Below are 13,041 nucleotides of genomic sequence, written 5' to 3' on the forward strand. Positions count from 1 at the left end.
AGCGCCGCAGATGTGAGGACGGTTTTCTTTCTTGTTGTTGGAAAAGAATGTTCATGAGGTCAAAGAAAAACTCGTGTTAACTTTTCAAACAAATGTAAAAATAACCGGTTTCAAAATATTTTTTAAAAGGCAAGCAAACTGTAAAGATAAATGAGCTGGTTAAAAACTTTATTAGAAATGCATATGAACCAGGCCAATACTGTTACAGGAGGGCCTTTAAAAATTAAACACATCATCATAGTTTTATGACCTTAATCCCCAGATCAATAAGGGAAATACATCTCCCTGTGACCAACTGTTTGGGAAAGCTGAATGATATTAGTCAAACGCAATGAAAAGAAGCAGAAGGCGAAGAAAGCGCAAAGGGGCAGGCGACAGCACCCGAGCCAGACTGCAGCCCCCTCACTCTCGTGACAAAGCACCGCCGCTGGCAGCTGCCAGAGCCGGCCGCGCTCTCCGGACTCCTGACCCCAAGGCGCAGGCTGTGCTGACTACCCGTGAGCTCCTTTTTTTGGTCCTTCCAACTAATCCAGTAGAAAGAAATGGAGCAGAGAAGCCCAAAGGAAAACAGCAGGCAGGTACCACGCGCAGCAGACTCAAACAAAGGGGAGAGGCAGGGGAGAACCTTCATCAAATGTGATAAATTCGGGAAGGAAAAAGATTTATTCTGCTGCTTTTGGAAATTCTTCCTCTCCTCAAAATAATTGCTTCTTCCCTTGCTGCAAAGTCAGCTGTGACTAGCAAGTCCATGCATGGGCACAAAGTGCTTCCTAAACATTAATTAAGCGTTAATATTAAAAATGTGCTTTCATCTATAATTTCACTAGATCTAAAAAGAAGGCAAATTTTCTGCAGAAGCTCCCCAAAAGAATTGGGCACAACTATGCATAAAAATCCAAAACCTAATTCCCAATTTATGTGCCATCCTGGCCACCAGGTAAATGCAAGAGGCTCTTTCTATTTCACTAACATTAAGTCTGAGATCCGTCTGGAAAGGACTTGGCTTTCTTTTTCATAAATCATGGGAAACTATTCAAATGAAAAGAAAAGAAGCAATTATATAGTTCCATTCCCTCTTACCTGTCTGCTCTGGGCTTTGTCCCCTCTACCAGGTATCTAGTGTCTGGGTACTGGAAAAGCAACTCTTCCTGAAGATCCACCAACGACCTCAACAGTGCTTTAAGTGCCTTGTGACCTGGGAAATGAAGCACAGATGGAACAATTAATTACCTCCAGTTCTCCAAGTAGGCGATGCTAGAACTTATGACTTCTGAGCAGTCCTGGCCGAGGGGGCAGGCACAGGGTACGCAGGGACCAAGGACTCTCTGAAAGACAGAATTCCTGAAAGGAAATGATAACAGTGCCTACACCTCATAGGGTTGTTGTGAGGACAAGTAAGGTAATATGTGTAAGGTACTTCGAAATTCTCTGCAATAAATTGTGAGTTCGTAAATTTAGTAAGTTTGACAAACTTCTTCCCTGCCTGTCGTCATAACCAGTCATCTTTTTCCCTTGGTGTTAAGTCTCTCAGGGGTTTTTCTATAGGTTACCCGCTGACCTCTTGGATCATCCCTTTATCAATCAACTCCTTAAGCAATTCCTTCTCTTTCTTGAAGAGTACAATTTAGTTCTGGGGTTTCCTACCACCACCACCACCACCCTCCCCAAGGAGATCTCCTTTGCCTCCGGTGTGAGCTGCCACCTCATTCATTCAATCTGTCAACACATGTCCTCATGGGAAGTTGCTGTTCACGAATGGAAATTCAAGTTAATGACGTACGGTTTGCAGACATTCGTCCCTGAGTATCCACAGGGGATTGGTTATAGGACCCCCCCCCACCAGGATACCAAAATTCACAGATGCACAAGTCCCTTATATAAAAGGGCCCACTCTTTGCATACAACCTACACATATACTCCTGTATACTTTAAATCATCTCTAGATTTACATAACACAATGTAAATGTTATGTAAGTAATTGTAAATACATTGTAAATACCTTGTAAATAGTTGCTAAAGTGCTGCAAATTCAAGTTTTGCCTTTTGGAACTTTCTGGCATTTTTTGTTTCCAAATTTTTTTTTTATCCAAAGTTGGCTGAATCTGTGGATGCGGAACCCAAGGATGCAGAGGAGGGCGCACTGCACTGAACTGTGTATTAAAAATCTGCACATCGCAGACATGTTCTCATCTGATTCTTCTCAAAGCCAACAGGCTGCACTTGTAATAAAGCTGGTCAGGATTAAGTATAAAGTCTATAGCCAAGAACTTTCAGAACAAAAACTGGCCCTCTGAGAACCGAACTCTTACCTTCCTTATCAGCATAATCCTACTAAAGGGGCTAGCTAGACACTGATAATTACTAGTTATGTTTTGACAGCACTCAGATGTCTCTCATCAGAATCAAACCTTCACATCCAGCAACTGCCAAGAAAATCTTCACAGGGACACTCCATCACTCCTTCAAACATACCATGTCAGAAACAGAACTTTTTTCTTCCTACCTAATACTTCTTTGTCTGATTCTCTTGTCTCTGATGTGCTTTAATAGGCGATCACTGACATTCTGGGGCCCTTATTCTATGTATTCAATCAGTTGCTAAATCCTGTGTTTTCCATACTTACTGTCACCAACAGCTGTCCACTTATCTCTGGCCATGCTTCAAGCACGCCTTCCTTCTTTCCCTCAAGAAACTATAATCCTCACAAGCACCCCTACTTTCATTTTTCTTTTTTTTTTTTGAGGGGGGAGGCAATTAGGTTTATTTATTTACTTAATGGAGGTACTAGGGATTGAACCCACGACCTCATGCATGCTAAGCATGCACTGTACCAATTGAGCTATACCATCCACCCTCTTTTCATTTTTATTTTATGTTCTAGACTAACTTCAGCCCACACAAACTTCAGTTTAAGTGACTTTCATGAATCTCAATCTGTCTTTTCCACTTCTATCTTGCCCAGCATGAGTAGCTTCCAGTTTTACATCCCATCCTATTTCATCAATGGGACAATGACACATGACTTAGACAAGTTCTCCAAACATACCATATTATAGCATTCTGTATCGATGTGATGTAAGGCTAAGAGCTGACCTGAGAAAGCCTCCTTAGATTGGTCAGAAGGAACTCAATGACCCAGCTACTCTGTATTCTTCCAATAACTCCTATATAAAACTATATAAATACAACTTCCTTCTTTAAAAGTAATATAAGATGCTTAATCACATCTTGTCTAAATTCCACATTCTAATCCTTTTATAATCAGTGCATATCCACGCCACATGGGAGGACCTGCAATATTTCAATATGACCTGAAAAAAATCCAAAATGCCTTGTGTTCCAAAACAAGATTCTCAAACTGTTGCTCTGAATCTTAACGAAAACAAACAAAACTTTCCACCAAACATAAAGATTAAAAAGTTATTCTCATGAAGAAGAGAAAAGTTATACAGAATTATTCTTCTGTCAGTTTGGGAGAAATGGATTACATATAAACAAGATGAAAAGTAGGTAAGAAGGAAAAAGAATAAAGATGTAAGAATTTTAAGGCAAGAATTATTTTAAAGTATAAATGTACTAAGTGTGTAAGTGGAACAATGCAACATTATGTATATATACATATGGGAAATTTTTAAATGAATGAGGAGAGCAAAGACTATAAATCACAACTACAAATATTAGGTTACCACAAATGATTATATGCAAAAAGAGCTGAGGATTACAGACATCCCATAATCGCTAAAGTTCTGAAAGTATGTTATAGCAAGAACTTTAAGAAAACAAAATAGACACTAACATTTGCAAGGTAGCCCATGAAAAGCAAAAATCTCATCCCATCCGAATTCTACATAAGCATGAACCATTGTTTTGCCCTCCTTTTCTAGAAATGGCTACACCTTAAGAGAGCCCCCATTCTCCAAAGTGAAACCACAAATCAATTTTGCATTTGGAAAGCAGTCTTCAACATTCCCAAGACTAAACTTTGAAAATACTAGGCTACATGGAATAAGCCAGTTGCAAAAGGACAGATACTGTGTGGTTACACGTCTATGGGGTACCTTAAAAATAGTCAAATTCACAGAAACAGAAAACAGAAGAGTGGTTACCGAGGACTGGGGAGAGGTGAGAAGGGGGACTTACTGTTTAATGGAAACAGAGTTTTGGTTTCAGATGATGAAAAATTTTATAAATGGCCAGTGGTGACAGATGCATAGCAATGTGAATGTACTTGATACTGAAGTGTACACTTAAAAACAGTTAAAATGGTAAATGTTACGTCATACCTATTTTACCACAATTTTAAAAAACACTTTAAAAAGTCCTTAAGACCAAAATAATAATAATGCTACTACCTCAGTCTATCTCTATACAGTAAAAAATTGTTTTGTTTAGTTTTGTTTTGGAGGGGGAGGTAATTAAGTTTATTTATTTATATACTTATTTTAATGGATGTACTGGGGATTGAACCCAGGACCTCGTGCATGCTAGGCATGTGCTCTACCACTGAGCTCTACCCTCTGCCCAGAAAAAAACTCTCTACAATCCTTCTATCTTCAAAAACAACACTTAAAAAACAGACTATTATTCAGCCTTAAAAAGGGAAGGAATTCTGACACATGCTACAGCAGGGATGAACCTTGAGGACATGATGCTGAGTGAAATACGCCAGTCACAAAAGGATAATTCCTTCCACTTATATGAGGCACCTAGAATAGTCAAATTTATAGAAACAGAAAGCAGAATGGTGGGTGCCAAGGGCTGGGAGAGAGGGAAATGGAGAGTTGTTGTTTAACGGGCATAGAGCTTTAGTTTGGCAAAATGAAAAAGTTCTGGAGACTGGTTGTGCAACAATGTGAGCACACGTAACACTACTGAACTGTACATTAAGAAACAGTTAGGATCGTAAATTTTACGTTACGTGTCTTTTCACCACAATAAAAAATTTCAAAGAACAGGAAAAGCAAGCGGCTGTCCCTTACTTCCTCTAGGTACCATGTGCCCATGATCTAAACTATGAAATCAAGGGCCATGCAGGGAAGAAGCTGCAAAGCAGTAGATAATGTTTATAGCTGCTTGTCCCCAACACGCAAGTCATAATTTGACTCTCACACGTAACATAACCAAGAATTGTGAAAACATCCAACAAAAAGACTACTACTTTTAAGGGCCACTTTCAAGTAGCTATACAAGCCCTTTTATTTTGTTCAAGTCAGTTTAAAAAAAATCCATTGCAGATATATTAGACAGCATATCAATCCAACAAGAAAGCAGAGAGCCAATATCAGTAAATCAAAGTGTGCCTTTCTGTTAATACTCTCTCATATGTTCTCATTTTATACACCCCTTCACCCAGTCAGAAAGTAGCCCTGAAGTATTTAAGCTCCATTCGGGGATAGCACCACCATGCATCAAAGTGTCAAGAGACCCACCAGAGATGAAATCTGCAATTCTGTGCTTCTAACCACCAAAAAAAAAAAAAATGTTTATCAAAGTAAAGTCATCAGTGGCCAACACACGGACAACCTCCTGTAAAGAGATTTAGAAGGCAGAATCCAATTCTCATTTCTTTGCAACATTAGGGCCACATTTCCTTCTAGCGAATTTCATGTGAAACCTGGAAAGACAAGGGGGAATCCTCTGCTGGACACGGCAGGCCTCCGCCTGACAAGAGCAAGGAAAGACTCTCTCCTGGAGGCTCAAATCCCAGAGGGAACTCTACCCAGCCAAAAAACAAACCAATCCAAAACAAAATCCCCTCTTTATCATTTATATAGGGATGAATTCTATTTGTTCGACCCTATGAATAATAAAGAGTATGGAATCAACAGTTTCTAATTTTTCTCCCAATTACTGTCGGAGTTAAAAGTTTAGAGAAGCAGCAGAGATGCAGGTACTTTCTTCTCTCCCTCCTGGCATGTGGCCACAGAACAAATGGAGACTGTCAAGGATATATATGTTTATTTTGCCCTACGTGGTCCATTTCCAGGGGCCTTTCTCTTACGAGGAGATTAAGAAGGACACATGCCTCACCTTATTACCAAGATTCAACCTAAGCATATGGGCAGCGGCTTTAGGACTAATTTCCCAAGCAGAGAGTAAATGGAAAGAGCACTTTACTAAGGGTCAGGAGCCCTGTATTCCAACTGACAGTATCACTAACTAGTCATCTTACACTGAGTGGACCAGTTCAATCTCTTTGAGTCTCAGCTGTCTCATCTATAATCCTTGGCCTGTTTATCTTGCAGAATTAAAGTGAAAAAGAATACATGTTTTTATAAATTAAGGTATTTTGCAGATTTTTAAATGCTATAGAAATAGGAAGTATATTACCATCCCCAAATCATCATCTTTCACATGGTGAAAATCGTAAGCTCTGCTTGTTCTGATCTACAGCGCTAGGACTGAACCAGAATTCATAGATTCCTATAGTAAGTATTCATTTACATGCTACCCATATGCAAGCATTCTACATATAAAATGTCACCAATCTAAAAACCATTTTCACCTAACAGCTTTATTTTTTTCCCCTGATTCATCTAGGCTGTTCGACATAAACAGAACTGTAGGCAGAGAATAAGTTTGGACATGGGCACACAGTTCATTAATTAGATTATAAACCAATAAGTAAAACTCCTGGCAAGTGGGTGGAGGGGGAACGGGAAGAGCAAAAGTGTAAAGTAAAATAAAGCTCACCTTATCAGTTTTTAAATACCTATACCATCATCTTTAATGTGCAAACACACAATTATGTATGTGCAAGTATGTATAAACTCCTCCATTCCTATTACCCCAGATATATACATTGAACTAGAACGTGCAGACTACGAGAGCATTCTTTTCTCCTTCCAAAGTAACTCTAGAACTGCAGCTAAACTATAGGTCAAAATGACACACGATATATTGGCCTGAGAACAATACTTTTCATTCAAATCCACACAAGCCTGCCACTTGCACTAGTCATCCCCGGCAATTAATCCCCCAAGAAAGACGTTTGATTAAATCTTTTCAAGCAAATCCTTTGCTTTGCTTTTGTTAGTTCACTTCTTGTCAACATCTATTAAAATATGCCTTTAATTCTCCCACAATCTTAAAAAACACCGATTCCACTGTCTTCAACTTTAATCAACTGTATGGCCGGCATTTTTCATTTCATAATAATGTGCTGCTTGGAATTCAAGAGGCAGGCTCAGCATCAATCATCTGGTAAGAATTTTTCCACTGCAATAAATATGCAAATGAGGGGAGCCAGTCAGTCGTATTTCAGGCCCGACTTGCTAGTGTTTTAAAAAAGACACAAATTTATTAATTGCCGGTGGCCAGAGGAATCCTATTACTTTGGGCATTGATTACAAAGCTGTGTGAGTGATTATTGTGCAACTCGCGGGCTACCCAGGCATGAGGAAAAATTATTAAAGCAAGGCAGAGATTATCAACTCAGAATAACAATAAGCCTTAACATTTAGGCCCTAACTTCTTCAACAAAGAATTACGTGAAGGCTCCACTGTATCATAATTCCGAAATCTGTCAGTATTACTGTTTGGGCTTGTTCTATGTTCCCCAAGCAGAATGGAGTTACCAGTGAGGACGAGGACTGCAGGTTGCAAATTCCTTAACACCAACCATATGGACAAGTTGCTATCATTTCCAATCTGTTTCCAACTAGAATTTTTATATATCCGTGCAGGTACGCACACATATAGGTGCGTGCATATATACAGCCCCCGATTCAGATAAACGGATGTGATATTAGGAGGACCATGGTTTTAACTAGAATCACGTAAAGAGTTCTGTCCCACTGTGTTGGCTGGTTCCGTGAACCAGAAGTAGCATTTTTTTTTTAATGGCATGAAATAACCAGTAGGATAACTTTTCAAAGCAGAGCACGGGGACTTATATTCTAAAATCATGACGACTAAGCCAAAAGCAGACTTGGCTCTCCCACCTCAGAGGGCACCATGGCGGAAGGCAAGCGGTCTGTGCAGCGGTCTATGGAGGAAACGGCTTGATGGGCTAATTCTGAATGCAAAGTGTTTTTGTGAGAAACAGTCAACCCAAGACATATTAAATCAAAGAAGAAAGAGGACTCGGTGGACAAAACTTATTTTTCTCTCTTAAGAGAATGATGTGGGGAATTGGGGAGTAAGTGGAAGTTGAAATAAGGGAGAGATGAAGAGATGTCAGATAAAATATGTTGGGTGAGCCCCTCACGGAAAGAAACCAAAAGGAAAAATCCTCCCCATTTTACATTACTGCCGCCCTAAGTAACATGATAGATAGTGTGCATTTGAGTTCTGTGGAGGGATATCCCACTCAAGCTGTAATTTCTGACCAGGCATGAATTTATAAGGAAGGGAAAATAACTGCAGAATTTCTTAGGTTTCCCTGAATACTCTCTCAAATACCTTGATGAAGTGTGTCAATAAATCCTTAAAAAGCCCTACAGGACACAGCAATCCAGCTGATCAATGTACTTCCTGAAATCCACTAGTTACCTTCCATTTCACAGTTCCCAGACAACCGCCACTGCTCCAGAGTACTTCCCTGAAAAGGGAAATTTATTTTCCCCCTTTAAACAGAAAGAGTAAATGCTCAGAGCATGACGTACTTAAAATCCAAGTTTATTTACAAGTAATTGTTTAAACTATCTAACAGGAGTTACCCAGGGAGAGTGGGGACACTTTCATTTTTATTTGATACATTTTTGAACTGTTTGAATATTTTATAAGCACATATTACACTTATAATTTAAAACACCATTAAAATGTAAAGTAAACTGTGAAGTAAGGAAACTTATTAAAAATAAAATTAGACACACAATCCAAGTAACTCTCTCTGATTCATATAAAATAGTCTGATCTTTTCACATTAAAAAGCCTTTAAGTAAACAGCCTCTCAGGGAGTGAAACTGTCCCAAACCAAGTGCCCAAGTTCTCCATACAGTATGGGTCTAGAAATGGGGGTTCCTATGCAGAGTTAACTACTCCTTTCTCAGTATCATTACATCACTGCTAGAACACAAACCCTACTGCATTCATCATGAGCTGCTGGAGATCTCGTTCTGTCACTCTAGCCCCTAACACATCACCTGGGTTATAAAGAGGATTCTATAAATATTTCAGTTCCAGAGAACTGATGCCCAAGTCACATGACAGAACATCTAATTACACTATCACTTCCAAATCTAAATGCTGACAAGCAAACAAAATGTGGACTCCCTATTTGCTAACGTTAACAATTATGTATCCTCAACAAACTGAGCTTTTGTTAACAGAAGCAAGGTAATCAAACTTAACTTCTTCCCTATTTGAGCACACCAACTGTAAGATGTATAGGCTAGTCCTAAGAGTCTCAAAATCATTTTATTAGATTTAAGAATTTACAAACATGAACATAACTAACAATTTTTGTTAGCCACGTTATAATGCATTCTCATGAAGACAATAATATTGCCACTTAGACGGCTAAATTAAAGGTCAGGAAATAAAAGACTGTTTTATTTGCATTTCTTTTCATATCAGCGAAAGTAAGCATTGTCTACTCACCAACCCCAAAATGAAACACGTTGCTCTTATGTAAAAACATTTAAATGATGCTTCATGCTTTGAAGTGGTTGACTTGCCTCCACACCTTACTGTGAGCTCCTTGAGGCAGGGACTGAACTGTTCACCCTGGTATACTTGGTACTGGCAAATGATAGATGCCATACTGTTGAATGAGTAACTGAATAAAAATGATGTCCTAATATTTTTCCTGGTATGTACTTTTTGTGTGTACATTTCAAGTCTTCAAAGAACTAACTGTAAGTATTCATTTACATAGCCCCTTAAAGAAGAGGGAAACAAATACTGTGGCTAAGAAAAAACTACTACAAAATATGAAAATGAATATACGTATGTAAATGCAAGACTGGGACACTGTGCTGTATACCAGAGACTGACACATCGTAACTGACTGCATTTCAATTAAAAAACAAACAAACAAACAAAAACTATTACTGCCATTAATAGTTAATATTTATTAAGGACCTACTAAGTACCAGGCACTAACCTAAGCACTCTTTATACAGTAACTCATTTAATTCCTCACAACAATCCTTTGAGGTGTGTACTATTACTATATCGTCATTATACTGATAAAGAAGATGAAACACTAGTACAAGCTTAAAAACGGAAAACCCGCACATTTTTCATTTTCTACATCACTGTACCCTTAAGGGTTATGTATCAAAAGTATCTGGAAAAAAAAGTGAAATGAAATATTCAATTCCAAAAAAATGACAAAACTGCCCTCCTTCATATCACTGCATGATTTTAAAAAAGCACTGGTGAGTTTCTGTTATATTGCTTTATCTAAATCTGGTTCCCACACTTGAAAAAAGGAAGAGTAGAAACTAAAGAAAGCCCAAATCATACGGATGGAAGGCAGATCCTGCAAGACAAGACAAAAGAATATCTGCTTAACCTGAAAAAGAAAAATGTTAACAAATGGATTAATAGTCTCCAAAATTCAAATGGCCAAACACACCAGAAAATATGATTAGCCTTACCTAAAAAAAAAAAGAAAGAAAGAAAGAAAGAAAGAAAGAAAGAAAGAAAGAAAGAAAGAAAGAAAGAAAGAAAGAAAACAATGTGATATTTTTCTGATACTGCTTGATGCTGGCAAGAATGTGGGGAAAGGCACACTCTCCATATACAACTGATAGAGTTTAATTAGCACAACATATCTGGCAAAATGTATCAAAGTTTTACACATGCGTACCTCCTGATTCTACTATTCCACTTCTAGAAATTAATCCTAAAGAAATAATCAGATAAGCAAGCAAAGAGGTAGGTATAAAACATTATTTTTAGCATTGTTTATAATAGGTAAAAACTGCAAACATCTTTTGAGCCCATTAATAAGGGGTTGGTGAAATCGATTTAGTTTAGCCAGATAACTTTCTGTGCAGCTGTTGAAAAGGATAAGTACAAATGGAACTTGGTTTGAATACACTAAGCCATAATAGTTTGGGGGATAACTGAAGCAATCTGAACACAGAGTAGACACATTATTAGGATTGTTAGGAAGTGTTAATCCAGTTAGGTGAGATGATAATGCTACAGAAGAAACAGTCTCATTTTTTTAGAGCCATTGACAGAAGTAGTTAGAGGCAAAAATGACATGACAACTACTTTAAAATACTTCAGGAAAAAGAAAATGAAAGCAAAGATCGCACAGAATTTTTTTTTTAAAGGAAGAACAGGTAAGACTTATATTTATTAATATGGAAAGATGGTTATAGATCAATCCTTATGTATCCTTAAGGTCTCATTTATGGTTTTAAAAAAGTTTAGGGGGAGGGTATAGCTCAGTGGTAGAGCACATGCCTAGCATTTACAAGGTGGGGCTCAATCCCCAGTGCCTCCATTAAAATAATACATAGCCCTACTTACCTCCCCCCCAAAATAATTAATTAATTAACTAATTAATTAATTAATTAACTTTTTAAAAAGTTTAAATTGACAAAGTATCTGGAAGGATATACATCAAATTGCTAAAGATGGTTTTCTCTGAAGAGCGCTATTAATAGTAAGGAAAAAGAGGACTTTCACAATCTGTGTTATATACTGCAGGACTGTTAGGTGGGGGAGAGGGGGTAATTAGTCCTATTTGAAAAAAATGTTTCCTTCTATGAATTTTACTTTTATAATTTTTAAAAAGCTAATTAAGATTAAATAAATATATTCAACAATACAAAGAGTTTTTCTGAAGTAGATGTAATTCTTCCTGTCAACAGAAAATCAAACAAATAGTAACAGGAGAAATTAGAGGTGACCATAAATGTGACTGACAAGGAGATCATCACCCACCCTGAGAACTAATTAAAAATTTCCCCGTATGATTCACAAAAGAAATACCAAGTACCAGTAAACGTAAGGAAAAAATGTTTACCCTCATTAAACACTAGGAAATGTAAATTTTTTAATGTAAATTAAAAGAAGCAGAAACCATTTTCCATCTACCAAAGTGACAAAGATGAAACAAAACTGTAATATCCGGTGTTGACAAGGATAAAGGAAACTGACATTCACATAAAGAAGGTGAGAATATATAAACTGATACAACTTTTCTGGCAATACAGATCAAATGCCTTAAAATTTTGTATATCCCTGAATACATACTAATCCCACAACTAGAAATTTATTTTATGAAACAAAATAATCACAGATGTGAGTAAAGATTTAGTAGCAATGATGTTTACTGCATTATTTATAAAAATGAAAAACTGGAAACAATCCAAATGTCCAACAATAAAGAACTGGTTCAACTACCCATATGATGGAAAGTCTATGCTACCATTAAAAATAATGCTGTAGAACAATATTTAATGACATGGAAAAATATTCATGATCTCTGTTAAGTAGGAAAAAACAGACTGCAAAACAGAATACAGAATATGGTTTCATTTTTTTGTTCTAACTACACACCTATGGTGGGGAAAGAAAGTAGAAAATATTTACACCATATACCAAAATTGTGTTAAAAGTACACAGTTGTGGCTGCTGAGGTTGAGGTGGCCATTTTCTAAATTTTATATAATGACTATGTAGTAAATTCATAATAAGAAAAAAACATATTTATCCACTTCTTTATCACTTTTAAAAAGTCTTAACCTGCCTACAGGGCAGGAACTAGATCCTCAGAGCCCCCTTTCAGTAAGAGCACTTCCGGCACTCTTACAGAAAAGCAGGAAGTAGGAACAATCTTCAGAAAAACTAAAGGCTACATCTACTACTCACACTCTAAGCTTTCTGCTTTACAACAAATTCATCTCCATCTCTCTCCTGCCTTCATACCTTTAAGCTCTGGCATATATTTCATTTCTTTATTCCCTCATAGATTCTTCAAAAAGGGAAAAAAAAAAACCCACAGGTAAGAGTTAAACTATATGCATAGTGATGGCCTAGAGCGGAGGTTGTGAAGCACAGCGGACCTCATACTGGCCTTGCCTCTAACTGTGTGACCTTAATCAAGTTATTTAACCTCTCTAAGACTTGAT

General features: G+C 37.5%; 1 protein-coding gene across 1 annotated transcript in view; it reads right to left on the minus strand.

The window, feature by feature from the left end:
• Positions 1-13,041, minus strand: part of AATF (apoptosis antagonizing transcription factor) — a 92,105-nt gene that overhangs the window by 57,161 nt on the left and 21,903 nt on the right. The window contains exon 5 of the mRNA XM_010949198.3: positions 1,081-1,195. Within this exon, the coding sequence (XP_010947500.1) occupies positions 1,081-1,195 (115 nt within the window). The remainder of the gene's footprint in view (positions 1-1,080; positions 1,196-13,041) is intronic.

The sequence above is a fragment of the Camelus bactrianus genome, chromosome 16, assembly GCF_048773025.1.
Source record: "Camelus bactrianus isolate YW-2024 breed Bactrian camel chromosome 16, ASM4877302v1, whole genome shotgun sequence".
NCBI lineage: Eukaryota > Metazoa > Chordata > Mammalia > Artiodactyla > Camelidae > Camelus > Camelus bactrianus.